Source organism: Oncorhynchus tshawytscha, linkage group LG02 (genome assembly GCF_018296145.1).
Source record: "Oncorhynchus tshawytscha isolate Ot180627B linkage group LG02, Otsh_v2.0, whole genome shotgun sequence".
Lineage (NCBI taxonomy): Eukaryota > Metazoa > Chordata > Actinopteri > Salmoniformes > Salmonidae > Oncorhynchus > Oncorhynchus tshawytscha.
Window position 1 is genome coordinate 70,345,857 of NC_056430.1, and position 17,940 is coordinate 70,363,796.

The window sequence follows — 17,940 nt, forward strand, 5'->3', positions numbered from 1 at the left end:
TAAATTGACTGAGAACACGTTCCCATTTACAGCAACGACCTGGGGAATAGTTACAGGGGAGAGGAGGGGGATGAATGCACCCTACACAGGGCAGTGTACCCAATCATTGCACTGGGCATTCGGATATGTTTTATTTTTTTAGACAAGAGTGCCTCCTACTGGCCCTCCAACACCACTTCCAGCAGCATCTGGTCTCCCATCCAGGGACAACCCTGCTAAACTTCAGAAGCAAGCCAGCAGTGGTATGCTGCTGGCATCTTATCACAGCACTGGTAAACCAAACTATGGTTGAATAACTCCCTAACCAACATGGCTGATCTTTGGACCGCCACAAGAAGGTTCAAACCATTATAGTATTCAAGTTCTACGCTCGGCGTACCCCGGGCCAGGTTAATCGAATTTGCGCAATTTGCCCTCCTTGAAATATCAAATTACGCTGTAGCAAGGCGGCAGCGCATGCGTGGTCTTTCCGTGCGTCCGGTAGAGCCGTAAACTAGTTTGACATTTCGCTAAGATTAGTGAAGTGAACAACACACGTCTACGCTTATGTTTTTACACGAGTCCGGTCGGAGGAATGAACGAGATTTTAGGTGTGGGTCTTAAAATGGGATTGTTTTTGCACGTTGTAGCTGTCAGCCCCTCCGACGCGACATTAGACGAGGTAAGATTTGGACTCAAGTCTGCCAGGATTTGTTTTTGGTTCGGTTCATGCAGGTTGTTTATTTGGGTAGCTAGTAAAGTTGCATATACGGCTAGCTACTTTGTTAGGTAGCTAGTTATTCATTTGGCCAGCTGTTTTCCTACACGTTTGCTGGCTAACTAGTCTCGGTTGGGTATAACTTTATAACTTCTAAGTTCGACCGCTGTAGCTAGCTTTAGCTATCGTGCTAGCTAGCTAGTTGTTCAGTCAGCTATTTAGTTGGCATCACAGGCACTTGCTAGCCAGCGTTGACTGAACTCGACAAAGTATGTGCTGCTTTAGTAACTAACGTTAGCTACATGGGCTACTGTTAGTCACTAACCTTAATAACCTTAGTGTTAAGCAAACGTCTCTAGCCGCACCCATTGACAGCTGTCTAATTAAATGGTTGAGTTATCAAATATCTCGCCACATACTAGCACAGCATTATCATCCTACTAGCCAATAAGTCAGTAGCTGTCTTATGAAAAACAATGATTAGTTGATGTTTTGTTTATATATTTGTATTGAAACTGAAACTGCATGTGTAAGTGCTGTTTTTTAAACGGGTTGGCTGTTGTAACGAAAATCATGAGCGTGCATCGATGTGACCGGAATCTGCGTTATGATTCTGAACAGCCAGCTAGTAACAATGAGGAGATTCGGTTCATCTGGCACGGGTAGGCGTGTTTTGCATAATGTAAAAGTTGATTGTATTGGTTTTTAGAACCGGGCTGCCTCCCGAGCATGAGCCAGATGCTCCAGTCATAGCTCACTTTGAAGTCGGCTCAAATAAACGGCGTAATTAAGAACGTGGTGAGATTGCGATTTAACATGCTAAGGTGTTCGCTTTTGATAAAAAAAAATATGTATCTGCCTTCCCAATGAAAACTAGTTTTAAAACACATATTTTCTGGAAAAGTGGTGTATGTTTCTGGACGATTCACCAGCACCGAGCAGCGCAGATTACTATTCCATTTGAGAAAGGAGCTCTTCCATCACCGTTATGCCCGTTCACGTCACCGGCCATAGACCGGTGCCCCTTGGCTCAGCATAATCGAATCCACCCAATCACAAGAAGCTGCAATGAAGGGAATCGTGTCTCGTTTCAGCTAGTGTTTCTTGTTCTTTATATGTGTCTTGTTTTCAGGTGTTTTGACTGATTTCATGTCAATATGTACAAAACAAATGCTTGCTAGCTAACCAACAACTGTAACGATGTATTTGAGACAAGTGCTCGTTGTGCAAATGCATTACTTTTCCAATAAACGTTGCACACGCGTCGATTTTGTTGATAAACAACCAACCTGTGTACTGTAATTTACTTTATGGAATACACTGAAGTTGTTGACGGGGGTACATCATCGTTCATGTCCCTGTAGTCATTCATACAAGAGGTTATCAGTGAAACAGATTAGCTATCGCTGGTCTTAATTCGCAGGTTGACGTTTATTGGGATGAGGCAGAATTGAGCTATTTCCGCTAGATTGACAATATGCAAAGTCAAAATTGTAAAAATTGATGAAAACACACATGTGTATGACTTTGTGGCTGTGCCAGCTAGTTACCACTCTGCAGAGCTGCCTCCAGAACAAAATTCAATCGAAAAACGCTAACCTGCTCTTGTGCTTTCAAGACAACTGGAAATGTTTTGGTGTAGAACGACGTCACATCATGACGTCAGTGATCTTCAGGTCGGAAAGTCGGAGCTCTAGAAAGATGCGAAGTTGGATGACCAATCCAAAATATTTTTTCCCAGTTGGAGATCTTTTTTTTTAGTTCCCATTTGTCTTGAACACACTGAAGTTGGACATTTTAGAGTGCCCAGTTGTTTTGAACCTGGCTTAAATTCAGTCCATGTCATGACACACAAAGTCCCCCCTCATATATAAGAGCATTGTAAGCATTTTGTTATCATTAGATAATGAAAGATATCCCTGCAAAAGGTTCAGATAATTATTACTACAAGTAAAGTTATTTAAGTTATGGCCCATTTTATACAAAGAAATTGATACAGAAGCCAATCACAGCACTCCTTTTGGGTAATTCTCACAACTGGCATTCGACCCCAAAATTATTATATATTCATGTTTATATTTTTCAATATTCATATGTGAAAATTGTAATTAAAGTACCACTCATATTACAGAGCAGGCAGTAAAGCTTTGACACCAGTTTTTCCTTTGTAGTGCAGTTTAAACATTATGGAGTCTTAAAGAAGGCCTGGTTAATGCCAAAACGTCACATGTTCCAACTTAAATTAATTATTTCTCAATTGTGCTTCAAGGTACAAATGTCAAATATACACTGATGGTACAAAATATGAATAACATCTTCCTAATATTGAGTTGCGCAGCCCCCTTTTCCCCCAGAACAGCCTCAGTTCGTCTGGGCATGGACTCTACAAGGTGTCAAAAGCGTTCCACAGGGATGCTGGCCCATGTTGACTCCAATACTTCCCACAGTTGTCAAGTTGGCTGGATGTCCTTCTTGATACACACAGGAAACTGTTGAGTGAGGAAAAAATGCAGCAGTGTTGCAGTTCTTGACACAAACCGGTGCGCCTGGCACCTACTACCATACCCCCTTTCAAAGGCACTTAAACCTTTTGTCTTGCACGTTCACCCTCTGAATGGCACACAAACACAATTCATGTCTCAAATCTCTCCAGGCTTAAGTCCTTCAACCTGTCTCCTCCCATTTTTTATCTATACTGATTTGAAGTGGATTTAACAAGTGGCATCAATAAGAGATCATAGCTTCCACCTGGTCAGTTGATCATGGAAAGTGTTCTTAATGTTTTGTATAGTCATCTCCGTCAACAATCCTTCCTCTAAAGGACCCTTCTATGGATAACATTTAGTGAAAATCCCAAAAATCATGGTCCTGTTTTGTGAGGAATCACCCAGAAGTCTAAAGTTAAGTTAACAATGTTTTTCTTTATTTCTAGGAAGGGGGCTACAGCCCCTCGCAGATATCTGAACGTTCTCCCTGTTTGCTGCTACATCATTGACACTTTCATTTTGTATCTGGCATCTTGCCTTAGTTCTGGGTGACTGAATATGGTCACCAGTTGCTGAGTGGAGGAGCCAATTTTAACCTCTGGATTTGTCAAGTTCTGTTTGAGAGAAATATTGAGTGACACAATATATTGATTGCATTGTCCTACTTGGTTTTGACCTAGGCCTATATCAGTCACCCTCATTTTTCAAACTCCCAAACTCTGTAGGCCGAGGCTAACTGACCAGGTATCAAACCCAGGTTGTCCGTACATTGCATTTCAAGACTGCATTAGCCCCCTGTGCTACAGCTTAGACGTGTAGTCTAATATCTGTCTGCAAAGACAAGACGGATCTCTTGCAAGGTGGTTACTCTTCACGTGGTGGTATTGTTAGCGAACCATCAACCAAAAATAGGCTAGTTCCCTGAGCACGTCCTCTTTTCCCTTTGAAAAGTAGTGGTAAATATGTGTGGTGGTCGAGAATGTTGTTTTTGTTGTCACCACTGTTCTGTTCAGCACGAACTGTCCAACCTTGAACTTCAGAACATATCTCTTCTAGAACACTGTTGCTGTACAGTCCCCTTGCCAGTCAGCTCTGTGTCAGTATTGAATCTGCAAAATAGGAAGTGAACTATGCCAGGGTTCTACACTAACTTTTTCCAGCTACCACCTTTTTCAGTTGGTGGCACCAGCACACGATTTAGTCACACCAAACTTTTAATTTAAAAAAAGATAATGGACAATGACCTGGCCGGTGTCCCGTAATGACTGCATTCTGTACAGAACCAGGCAAAAAATGACTAGTCATCTTTTAAATTAGTATGCCCTTGTTCTTTGATGTAGATAGATTTACTGTAACAGAAAAGAGACTTGAAATAAAATGCTGAATGTATTTATTGCAGATTTCAAAGTGGCATGTGTTCTGTGAAATCATCTAGAGGGCAGAATTTGAAAAAACGATACTGTACCAAAACGATATCACGGCAAAAAAATTACATTTGATGTTCAAAATCCACAACAATTCTTAAAACATATTTGCAGACCATTGTTGGGAGAATTTGTGAAATTTAGATTTTTGTGTAGTTACCCTTTAATTCAGGTGCTTACCAGCTAGCTGTGTTTCTGCAGCGCACTTGGGATGTTGTTTTCAAAACAAATGACCACTGGATTGATGCAAATAATCATGATTCTGCCAAGGAGGCATAGGCTACTTTGTAGTTAACTTTTAATTGTCTTTCCATCTACCCGAAAACAGTAAGGGTAGATGGAATGTAGCCACCATTAGCATTGCTAACGGCTACATAAAGTGGTAGACACATAGGTCCTACACGTACCACACACAGCAGGGCTTGACATTCAGGTAAATTTGCCAGTGGAACACCGGGCCAATGCCAACTGAAAGCTACTGACCCAAATTCGAGAAATACTGACATGGGTCAAGATCTGACAGGAAATCGAATGTTAAAATCAGCTGCTATTGAAATTATGCACTTATCATTCATTTGCGGCCTGAGCAAGTAGCCTATACAGGGTTCATACAGACAAATTCAATGACTTTTTCCAAGCACTTAAAGCTGCAAGATGTAAGTTTTTGAGTGACCAGACCAAATTCGCATTGAAAGCAAGTCTAAGAAGCGGTAGATCGGTTCTATGAGCGCTATTTCTTTGCTTCCCGTTTTAAGTTTTGCTCTTGCGTCTTTTACTTTCAGTTTTGTACACCAGCTTGAAACAGCTGAAAATTCAATATTTTTGGTTATGGAAAATATATCTCACAATGGTATAGATTGAACAATGATTCCCTACACTATACTTATGTCACATAAACTGAATTTAGGTGAACTAATAGAATTTTATCAATCAGGACATGCCAGAGTGATTTCTACATAGTGCATCTTTAAATAAGAAATGTGAAGGACCTACATTTGATATTTAATTGTAATAACGTATAGAAAATAATCTATGCAAAAAAGTGTGCATTACCACTTTTAAGAATAAGGAATTTATTTAAAGGCCTTATGCATTGACATTTTGGATTATTTTGACCTTCTAAAATATGTTAAAAATAATAATGTGGGTTTTGCCTGACTAACGCACACGCTAATGAAGTCTGGCTTAAATCAACTACCATAACTTCAATGACTTTTCAAGGACCAAAGAGCATAGACATAGGGCTCTCCAACTCTGTTCCTGGAGAGCTACTGTAGATTTTCACTCCAACTCTGTTCCTGGAGAGCTACTGTAGTTTTTTGCTCCAAGCCTAATCTAGTGCACTTGATTGGAATAATTAGCTGGTTGATTAACTGAATCCGAAGTTATACCTGGAAGCGAAAACATTGAGGAGCGTAGCTTTCCAGGAACAGGGTTGGAGAGCCTTGCTCTAAAGGAAATGTCTGATTTTTTTAAAGGCAGACTATTCCATGGTGACTGTCGGTCTTGGCTCCATGCAACGACCAGCAATTTGAGCTCCGCAAGCTCTCTGCCCCGACAGATTATATGTGTGTAGCGTGTGTGTGGTAAATAATCAACATATCGAACAAACGGCTTCGGAAATCCATCTTTTGTTTTCTATAGATCAATTATATAACCTAGATTAAAATAGCGTTATTAAAAAAAAGAATCACTGGCCCAAGCAAGCCACTGACGAGGGCTTCCTAAACCTCCCCTGTAGGTCAAGCCCTGACACAGACTGGGGCATTCCCGTGCCATTGTTGCCTCTTCAGAAAGCTATATTTCTGCTCAATTGCACATTACTGTTTGAATAAATCCTGATAATAATAAGAAAGCTAATAGTGAACCTAATACTAACGTTACCAGGTAATAAAACATCTCCGATTTGTTTTGGCCGCAGTAGCGAACCCTGTATGCAATATGTCAGTCCAAAAGAATGCTATGCTGGTTGAGACTTCTTTGCCTGTCATGTAGCTTACAGGCCTGAGAAAGACGCAGTTGGGTTTTCTTTTTCATTCAAGACATTTTGTAGTTTTTAGCGATGTGCCTACTAAGAATTTGAAGCTAACATGCTTCTTTGCATGAAAAGGTAGAGATCCTCCATAAATAATTTAGCTTAGACACTAGTATACAGCATCGATAGTCTGTCAGTATGGCAGGTTTGTGCGTATTCATGCCAGATCAAATGCTATATCATATGCACACGGTCAAGAATCCACTTAGTCACTTTTTAGCAGCTGTCCAAGAGAAGAAAAATGTTCTGATAGTCAAGCAGTGACACCGGGCTGTTCTTCTATGTCTGGTTGTTTCAGCACCTTCTCATTATGGTCAATTTTACATTTAATTAATCTCTATTATGCCTGTAGGCTCTGGCAGAGTTAGTAACACAATCCACCCATCCCTAATCTTCTACTGTAGTACGAGAAGGGATGGTTGTTCCATCCTGCAGCAGCCTATTGTCGAAGGCTGAGAGACTGAGGAATGTTGTCTGTCGAGATTCTTTGTTGGCTCAATGTCTTGTCTGATATGTCTCCTAGGCAAAATTCAGACGCCCAAAAAAACAACTTTTCATCTCTTAACCTTGGCTTTTTTTTCTCTTAACCTTGGCTTTTTTATCTCTTAACCTTGGCTTTTTTATCTCTTAACCTTGGCTTTTTTATCTCTTAACCTTGGCTTTTTTATCTCTTAACCTTGGCTTTTTTATCTCTTAACCTAGGCTTTTTTTAATCTCTTAACCTAGGCTTAGGCAATTTGTTGTCCAAATAGTATTCTTACATGGATTTGGCTTTAGTTTTTGTTTCTAGGCCTAGCCTATCGTGCTAACTGGACTGGAAGCAACATCCTAGCACAAATACAACAAGTAACAAAAACATCACATCATAGGCTTAAGGGTTATATCTTTGCACTTCGGTTCTCGACAACAGCCCCTGGGAGCCAGGGAGTTCTTGATCTCCTCTAAAGCCAAAGGTCTCTGACCTGAGACTATTGTGTAATCTCCTCAGCGCAAGAACTGAAAATGCCTCCAAACCAAACAGTAGCCTAGTTTCTCTGCAGTTTTCAGCTTTAACCTGTTTGTTTTTTTTGTGTGATGGGCTTATGCCATGTCATACAATGTAGTTGTATGGTGTAAACAATTTTGTGGGAGGATGTTAAAAAGATGCACTGTGGAAATGCTCCATACTTTCCTAGTGGAAACGCATAGGCTAGTGTGTGCGTGAAGTTGATCTGTGGCTGGGTTTCACTATTCCTGTGTTATAACTGTCCTCACTCGGACACACAAACTCCGCCTGCCGTTTTGAATACCGAGGGTGCTCCACTCTTCATTACCATGCAGTCCTCTACTCTGGCTGGCAGCTCACACTCCACTGCCGCTTGGACATTTCTTTAGAGAAATCCTTGTCCCCTATTTTGCTTGGTTTTGTGTGTGCTCTTTCACTTTTTTTCATCTGTGGACTGGAAGGATAACGACCCTTGAGTTGAAAGCACTTGCGCTCCTTGGGATTTAGGAATTCTGGACAGCTATGCCTCTCCAGCTGGAAAGGAAACGGGTATAGAAAACCTTGGCTAACATTTCTCCTCAGGATTTAATCCATAATCTAATCTTGTAGATAATGTGTAGCCTGGTAGGGGTTGCCTGATAAATCAATATACATTCTGAAGCCGTTTTTGATGAGGCTTCCTTGGCTGTCTTCCTTGTCTGGTTTCTGGTTTTTAGTTCATTCTTTATCAATGGCTATTCCTGCTGTCCCCTTGGAAAGTAGAAACTGAATGATTGAAAGAATGTTTGTATTGCCACTGATTTTTAAGTGTGTCTTTGATGTGTCAGGTTCTACAAGCTTCTGATGTAGGTTAACAGGCTAGTTCCTGTTTGACTGGAGGCACATTTAGGCCGTCATCTACGCAAACAAGCAGCTTGTGTCTGTACATTGTGTTTCTCTAGGCTAGACTAACTTGGTGTGTTTGTTCCAGTGTGGGCCATGTCTGTCTGTTCACTCTGTTGTATTGAATGTTGTATGAGGCTGAGGCTACTAGCGCCTGAATGGTAAGTGATGAGGAAATCTGAGCCGTGGACGTTCTAGCAGCTTAGCACCCATGTATAAGAGGGATGATTGAGAGGTTCAATACTACCACTTATGTCTGGACCTCGTTCTTCCAGACCCTATAGGCTACATGGAACACGACTAATCAGTTATTGATCTTTGTTTTTATTTTTTATTTTAGAGAGACTTATTTCATTATTTATTTATTCTGGTCAGGTACAGTATCTGTGAGTGCTGATAAAGCGACCTAGCCTAAACCCTAGAGGGCAACATGCAAATATGAGTGATCACTAGTCTATCAACTGTCTGAACGTCTTGATATAGTCTATAGGCTTTACTAACTAGTTGTTAACCAGTTGTTTGATGAATACATGTATTTGTTATTCAGGTCCCGTACAGTTACAGTATCTGTGAGTGTAGTACTCAGGTGACCTAGGTCTAATCGCCAGAGCAATTTCTGTAGAGATAGCTCAACTGCTGTATGTTGTGTTCTTATAGTTGATGTTTCAGTCAATGCTCCATAATGCTATCATGAGTTGAAGGTGCTACACACAGGATTTATTTTTGCATTGTAATTTCAGGAGATGTCCATCAATGGTCCTAATCAATGGGTAAAAATGTTTTACAGTATTACTTCCCCGCCAGTGTTGTGAATAGCTGTGATATTTACCCATTGACTTCTCCCGCGGAGCGACATCGATTGTCAAAATAGGAAAGCTGTTTTGACTTTGGCTGTGTATTTAGTGGAAATGGAGTCAAGTGGCCAATGTAGAAATCACTTTTTTCCTGGTTGCTAAAATTCTACACTGTTCGCTCTATTTCAGTTTGTGCGAAAACAAGCATTGCACAATGATTCCCTACACTTTTCAATCTAAATCGCTGTGAAATATACTTTCAACAACAAAATATATACACTGAAGAAAAATACGAACACGGCCTGTAAAGTGTTGGTCCCATGTTTCATGAGCTGAAATAAAAGATCCCAGAAATGTTCCATTTGCACTAAAAGCTTATTTCTCTAAAATGTTGTGCACAAATTGGTTTGCATCCCTGTTAGTGAGCATTTCTCATTTTAACAAGATAATCCATCCACCTGACAGGTGTGGCATATCAAGAAGCTGGTTAAACAGCATGATCATTACACAGGTGCACCTTGTGCCGGGGACAATAAAACGCCACTCTAAAATGTGTAGTTTTGTCACACAACACAATGCCACAGATGTCTGAACTTTTGAGGGTGTGTGCAAGTGGCATGCTTACTGCAGGCATGCCCACCAGAGCTGTTGCCAAATAATTTCATGTTAATTTCTCTACCATAAGTCACCTCCAATGTTTTAGAGAATTTGGCAGTATGTCCAACCAGCCTCACCACTGCACATTACTTGTATAGTGTTGTGTGTGCAAATGGTTTTCTGTTGTCAACGTTGTGGGGTTATGCTTTGGGCAGGCATGTGCTACGGACAACGAACACTTGCATTTCATCGATGGCACACAGATACCGTGATGAGATCCTGAGGCCCATTGCCATTCAACTGCTGCTATCACCACATGTTTCAGCATGATAATGCACGGCCCCATGTTGCAAGGATCTGTACACAATTCCCGGAAGCTGAAAATGTCGTAGTTCTTCCATGGCCTGCATATTCACCAGACATGTCACCCTTTGAGCTTGTTTGGGATGCTCTGGATCAACATGGACGACAGCTTGTTCCACTTCCCGCCAATATGCATCAACGTCGCACAGCCATTGAAGAAGAGTGGGACAACATTCCACAGGCCACAATCAACAGCCTGGTCAACTCTGAAGGAGATGGTCGCACTGCATGAGGCAAATGGTGGTCACACACAGCAGATACTGTTTTTTTATCCAGTCCCTACTTTGTTTTTGTTATCTGTGACCAACCGATGTAGATCTGTATTCCCAGTCATGTGAAATCCATAGATTAAGGCATAAGGATTTTATTTGAATTGACTGATTTCCTTATGAACTGTAACTCAGTAAAACTTTAGACCTTTTTGCATGTTGCGATTATTTTATTTATTTATATATATATATATTTTGTTCAGTATAGTTTTTCCAGCTGTTTGAAGCTGGTGGACCAAAAGTGAAAGTAATGCTCGAGTGCGAGTCTCTGCCATGTTACAGGAAAGGGGGATGAGGGGGAGATTTGTTTTGAATGCAGCCTAGTGATGTTGCAATACACCTAGCTTCCACATAGGGGAGAAATTCTGAGAAATTCCAGGGGTAGCACCTTTTATCAAGATGATGACTAACAAAAATGAACATCAGTATTTGAGTGGCGGGTGCTGGCTCATATTCACTAGGCAACAGACGGAAGAACACAGACTGACACTGCAAGAGACGACCTGGGCTTGTCCGATATGAAACGCTTATTTCCGTTGTTCATTGCAAAGGTTTTGCTACGTTGTGACTTAATGAACACGACCCAGGTGGTGGACATACGGTTTTTACACTCCTGTTATTGACTTGTCTCTTCTTGTCTTCCAGAGCCTTCTGCACTGTGAAGGGCTGAACAACCAGAGCTACGTCTGCGAATCAGGACACTGCTGTGGGGAATCACAGTGCTGCAGTTACTACTATGAACTCTGGTGTAAGGACTCTCTCTCTCTCTCTCTCTCTCTACGCTATCACACACACCCACACACACACTCTACCTCTCACTTTCACTCTCATTCTCCCGCTCTGAAATACATTTGCATTGTAGTCATATAGCAGTGTCCCCTCACATTCACCTGTACACGTGAACAGTGGTGGAGAAAGTACCCAGTTGTCATACTTGAGTAAAAGTAGAGAATAGAGTGACTCAAGTGAAAGTCACCCAGTAAAATACTACTTGACTAAAAGTCTAAAGTATTTGGTTTGAAATAAGTGTACATCATTTCACATTCCTTATATTAAGCAAACCAGATGGCACAATTGTCTTTTTTATTTATTTACGGTTAACCAGTGGCACACTTAACAGATCATTTACAAATGAAGCATTTGTGTTTAGTGAGTCGGCCGGATCAGAGGCAGTAGGGATGTTCTCTTGATAAGTGTGTGAATTGGACCATTTTCCTGTCCCGCTAAGCATTTCAATTGTTACAAGTACTTTTGGATGTCAGGGAAAATGTATGGAGTAAAAAGTATATTTTCTTAAGGAATGTAGTGGAGTAGAAAGTAAAGTACAGATACTTTAAAGTACTACTTAAGTAGTTTTGGGGGTATTTATACTTAAGTACTTTACATCACTGCACGTGAACATGCATGTACTGAACATACAGTACATGTTCTGAATGCACGCCACACATTTTTCAAAAAGACAAGTCAGTTCTGACACACATTTAAAGCTTATTTACTGTACTAGGACTTGGGTCCTCTGCATATCTGCCTCCTCCCCCATCCCAGGAGTTAGGTCCTCTGCATATCACTTCCTCCTCCTCCTCCCCCATCCCAGGAGTTAGGTCCTCTGCTTTTTGCCGTGATGATTGAGCTACAACATGAACTGTGAACTCCGATTGGGATGTAGAATACCAATCAACACCATGGTACACTGTTGGTAGCAAAAGTTCCAATGCAGTTACATCCTTGCTATGGAACAACGTTTAGAACAAACCTGGAGGGTTGTTGGCCAATATCTATGGCTCTGCCTCCATGTTGTTACTGTGTAGTGGTGCACTATATCTCTCTATTGCATTCACTAGCAATTTGTCACTACTGGCATTCACTGTACAGGCACTAGATGTTTACAGTATTAATGTACTGTAGCTCTCTTTTGATTTCAAAAACAATATGTCACTCCTTCTATTCAGCAGTACTTTTACAGTAGTTTCACCATAGAGACATGAATAACACGTATTAACATTGTCTATGTTTCAGTCTTTCTACTGTGTCTCTGTCTCCGGCAGGGTTCTGGCTGGTGTGGGTCATCATCTTCATCCTGAGCTGCTGCTGCGTGTGTCACCACCGGCGCACCAAGCACCGGCTGCAGCAGTTATACAGTAGTCGCCATGGTATGGTGAGATCAGGACCTACAGATACAGTGTTATACTGGTAGTAGTCGCACATGGTACTACACCTCCCTTCCGTTCTACTTCAGTAAGAGTCCCGCCTATCAGAGCTCCCCGTGTGGCATGGCGCGTGTTCTGTACACAGTGTCAGACCCGTGGTAGTCCGTCATTGATGTCGTTACCGTCATATTGCATGGTGTGCTGCCCATATTAACCATGGTACAGATACACAGTGTTATACTGGTAGTAGTCAACAACATGGTATGGTGTGATACAGCTTAGGAGGACCTGTACAGATACAGTGTTATACTGGTAGTAGTCAACAACATGGTATGGTGTGATACAGCTTAGGAGGACCTGTACAGATACAGTGTTATACTGGTAGTAGTCAACAACATGGTATGGTGTGATACACCTTAGGAGGACCTGTACAGATACAGTGTTATACTGGTAGTAGTCAACAACATGGTATGGTGTGATACACCTTAGGAGGACCTGTACAGATACAGTGTTATACTGGTAGTAGTCAACAACATGGTATGGTGTGATACAGCTTAGGAGGACCTGTACAGATACAGTGTTATACTGGTAGTAGTCAACAACATGGTATGGTGTGATACAGCTTAGGAGGACCTGTACAGATACAGTGTTATACTGGTAGTAGTCAACAACATGGTATGGTGTGATACAGCTTAGGAGGACCTGTACAGATACAGTGTTATACTGGTAGTAGTCAACAACATGGTATGGTGTGATACACCTTAGGAGGACCTGTACAGATACAGTGTTATACTGGTAGTAGTCAACAACATGGTATGGTGTGATACAGCTTAGGAGGACCTGTACAGATACACAGTGTTATACTGGTAGTAGTCAACAACATGGTATGGTGTGATACAGCTTAGGAGGACCTGTACAGATACACAGTGTTATACTGGTAGTAGTCAACAACATGGTATGGTGTGATACAGCTTAGGAGGACCTGTACAGATACACAGTGTTATACTGGTAGTAGTCAACAACATGGTATGGTGTGATACAGCTTAGGAGGACCTGTACAGATACAGTGTTATACTGGTAGTAGTCAACAACATGGAATTATTGCGCAATGCCCTTCTATTTCAGTCCTATCATTACCGTGGCGCAATGAAACACAAGAGCACTAAAGCTTCATACATACTCAATTTCAGTCTCAGTAGTTCTCTCCTTCTGCGTTTCTGTCTGACTACATTACATTGTTATTCCCCAGTGCTGAAGCTTACTCAAACATTGTACCTTGGGGTAATTTTTGTGGTTTTCCCTCTCGGCTAGGGGGGATATTTCTCAATGGCAATTATTGCATCAAACAGAGTTTAGTCACTGCCTGGCAGCGCTACCTTGACTCAACTCCAGTCCTTTGTTTGAACTAGGAGTTGCGGTTTTGTTTTGGTATGGGATGAAACACAGCCCTTTTTCATGCCCCAGATTGCAGGAAACCTTAACCACCGGGTCTTGGTTCAATGCCAACCTTGCAACGTGTTTTCCCTGCAATCATTTTCAGTTAATCCTAACTGTCCTTTATGTGTCCCTCTCTTCTTCACTTCCAGGGTTTCTTCCAAATTCCCTACTACCTGACTATGAGGAGGTGGTGAACCGCCCTCCAACCCCTCCCCCTCCCTACAGTGTCTTCCATACAGTCAGCCCCATGCCCACGGACCCACAGGACGGCCTGGGACTGGGACACTGCCCGAGCATCCAGACCACTCCGGTCCCCCCAGTGTCCGACACCCTTTGCTCCAGGCGGAGCCTGGAAGAGCCCCACTGCATTGGGGCTCCCACCATTAGCTACAACAGACACAAGGCAGACAATAAACCTCAGGAGCCCCAGGATGGTGGACCAGGGCTAGGGCCCCAGGAGGCCTCTACAGAGGAGCCTAGAGGCCCAGAGAAGAGTTGCAAGGAGCCCCTGTTACTCGGGGACCTAGGGGGGCCCGAGAGCGGTGCCCAGGAGGACAAAGATAATAGGGGGGCCCTTGGGCGGCGCCGCCGTTTCACAGGTGACTCGGGTATCGAGGTGTGCGTATGTGACCGTGGTGGTAGTACAAGTATTGGAAGCCAGGAGGGCAAGGAGCTGAGGGAGAAGGATAGCCTAATGGGGGAGGAGGTTGAGGAGCAGGAAGGAGGAGACTTCTGCGATGGGTGCGGTCACCCCGCTCCGGGAGTAGAAGAGGAGTTAGCCCTGGATGGACCCGAAAGTAGGTCGGAGTGCGGGTCGGCAACAGGATCCACCTCCCTGCCACCACCCGCCATGACACAACCCACCCAGCCCCCGGTGTGCCTGCTCCTCCACACCATCAACGAGCTTGAGGGGCCCCCTCACCATGGCAACAGCACAGAACCCCAGGGCTGAGCTACGCTAAGCTAAAGCACATCTTCACCAAGGAGGGAGAGAGAACCAGGAGTGGGAGTCAAGACTTTAGTGTGTGTGTGTAACTGTCAGAGATTGTGTGTGTGTGTGACGAGTAGGAAGTTGTATTATATCCCAGAGTCTGGACTTAAAAGCCTGATGTTGATAGCTAAAGCCCCTTTGGCATACTGTAATGGTGGCCTTAACTGCAATGTACAAGGAGACTGGAGGAGAGATTTAGCCTATCACCAACCTACCTACAGACTGCATAAATCTCCTCCTTTGTCTGCCTTTGCCAAGAGGAGGCGAAAGGAGATTGTGTAAAGACTTATGCAAGCTGGAGGAGATTGATAGCCTGGTCAGTGGATGCTGACCTGACGTTTGGTGCGACCAGTATAGTGTAAGTGCACACTGGTGCAACTCTAGCCTGGTCCCAGATCAGTTTGTGCTGTCTTGCCAACTCCTATGCTCAGTGTACCAAGCTAGTGAAAAATCATCGCAGCTACTTCCTGTATCTGTTCACAGGAAGGAACATCCTGGACAAATACACTGAAGCGGTACAGGAACATTGTCAAGCAGTGCAGTGTGGATCGTCATGGCGACGATGTGTGCTTATGTAATGTGATAGTCCCAGTCGGTATGAAATAGAACGTGGTGGCCCTGCCTGCCTGTGGGGAAAACAACCCATGGTTACTTTGGTTACCCCGTTGGCTCACAGCAAAAACTTGACCTTTTTCCAAAAGCAATTTTCATGTCTGCTTGTTTTAGTCAATTACAAAACTACATTTAAGAAAAGTACAACATGTGTAAAGATTACTATTCAACTTTTCCTGCTCCTGAGCGTTCTCACTACTTAGAAAAATGTAATGTTGTCGTCGGGGGTTTCCCTCGTTTTCATGACGGCATTAATGTTAACTACGTGAGTGACTGCGTGCTAGCTAGCTACCAACCAGAACAGGACTCTCCAACCCTGTTCCTGGAGAGCTACCCTCCTGTAGGTTTTCACTTGCAAACCCAGTTGTAACTAATCTGATTCAGTTCATAAACAGTTCATTTTTAGAATCAGGTGTGCTAGATTATGGTTGGAGTGAACCTACAGGACGGTAGCTCTCCAGGAGCAGGGTTGGAGAGCCCTGAACCAGAACATTAAGCTAGCCAACACAAACGGACTAGCTATAAAGCTACAAGTAGTGAGTGGAGTTCCAAACGGACTGTACTAATCAAGTTAAATGTCTTATCTGTGATAAAATATCTTCCACACACGTAGCTAAAGTGTAGCCTCCTTTGACACCGGGTCCCCACAATATCTCACTCTTCCACACCAAATAGCCTGAAGCCACAGGGCCGCTGGCTCTATTTCCCTAAGTGGGAGCATCGCGAACCGTAGGTCGAACTTTTTGACCTACGTAATGTAGGTATAACAAAAAATGTGCTACGAAGTTGGCTCCTTTACAGTCGGGGTCAATGGGGGAAAGAACGTTTGTTTTCCCCAGTTGGTGGGCGTTGTCGAGGGCAGTTAATTCTTATGACATGAATACTGACTCGGAGTAATACTGTACAGGAAGAGCCTGACACTAAACACTGTGTGAATGTTACTGTTCCACATAAGACCTTTCAGCCTTATGTTGTTTTTTTACTCTTCTACAACCCTGTTATCACAGGGTCCCAAGTGCATTAACACATTTTGTGTGACACAATCCTTTTATTTTGCACATGAATATATGTAACTCTAATAATGGAGACAAAGAAATTAATCAAACATAAAAAAAGTTGTATCTGTGAATCCTGTCTTTTTTTTTCTTTGAAATTGAATCAGTTACTATTTGTTTTGTAAAGGATGGTTTTCTAATGTGTTGTTGAGATTAATTCTACATGGGTAAAAAAAACAACGCTTACCACATACAGTATGGGCCTCTATTGGAGTCTAGGACGTGATTGGTTCTTCTCTGAGATATTGATTACATGATTGTATTGTGCATCTCTGAGAAACTGTCATGTTTGCGATCGCCCACAATGATTGTGCGTTAGTGAAACGTACAGTCCGTAGGAGAAACAGGTACAACAAAACGAACCAAGCTATCATAAGTGCTTTATATAGGCCTATTATGCATTTTGTAGAAACAAATAGAATATTCTATAATTGTGGTACAACAAAGGTCAACTATTCTGCATTTTGGACGGATGTCTTTGTCAACTTGTGTAATGAAATTGTAAAGCGTTTGATTGACATTGGAAAATTGTGTATTATAATAACATACAACGCATTTATGAACCAAACAAGCTACACTTAAATCTATTGTAGCAAAATGTCAGTCTACAATCATTTGTGTTTTAGTTAATGATTCATTTCTATTTTATTGTTGAGTATAGAATTGTTGTACTCTTGAAACATTCAATCTCCTTCAATCAATCAAGAGTGTGAAGGTGAAGATACAGGGAACTCAATGCACAGATTAAATGACCAATTGAATGATGTGACAATATTCTATTGTGAATAATGGACATCATGCCAAAGATATTATGCTGTTTCCACACGGGATGTAAGGTGGTTGTGCACATTTTCTGTTTTTTGTTCGAAAGGCATTTTATTACAGCAGCGAAATTGACACATGTTCAATAAATGTAAACCAGAAATACTTTTCTTTGCAATGTTGTGTTCTTTGTTTGTGTTCCACACGGCTGAATGATTTGAAAGCTGCATTTAAATCAAATGGACGAGGTAAAGTGAGTTGAAAAGCAGTGCTATAAGAAATAATATTACCTGTAACATATGTATAATTCGCTCCATTAACCCTCTTGTTGTGTTCGTTAATTCTGTGTTCCCGGTCCAAAATGACCGCCCCATTATAGCTGATTATAAATCCATAATAATACA

The 17,940-nt window shown here is 42.1% G+C and overlaps 1 protein-coding gene across 1 annotated transcript; it reads left to right on the top strand.

Moving 5' to 3' along the window:
• The first annotated feature begins 438 nt into the window (after window positions 1–438).
• LOC112263580 (WW domain binding protein 1-like) lies at window positions 439–17,701 on the top strand. The gene is made up of 4 exons (XM_042305424.1): window positions 439–661; window positions 11,178–11,280; window positions 12,578–12,687; window positions 14,061–17,701. Exons 1-4 carry the CDS (start codon window positions 575–577, stop codon window positions 15,066–15,068), a joined length of 1,308 nt encoding a protein of 435 aa, XP_042161358.1. The 5' UTR covers window positions 439–574; the 3' UTR covers window positions 15,069–17,701.
• Window positions 17,702–17,940: the final 239 nt, after the last annotated feature.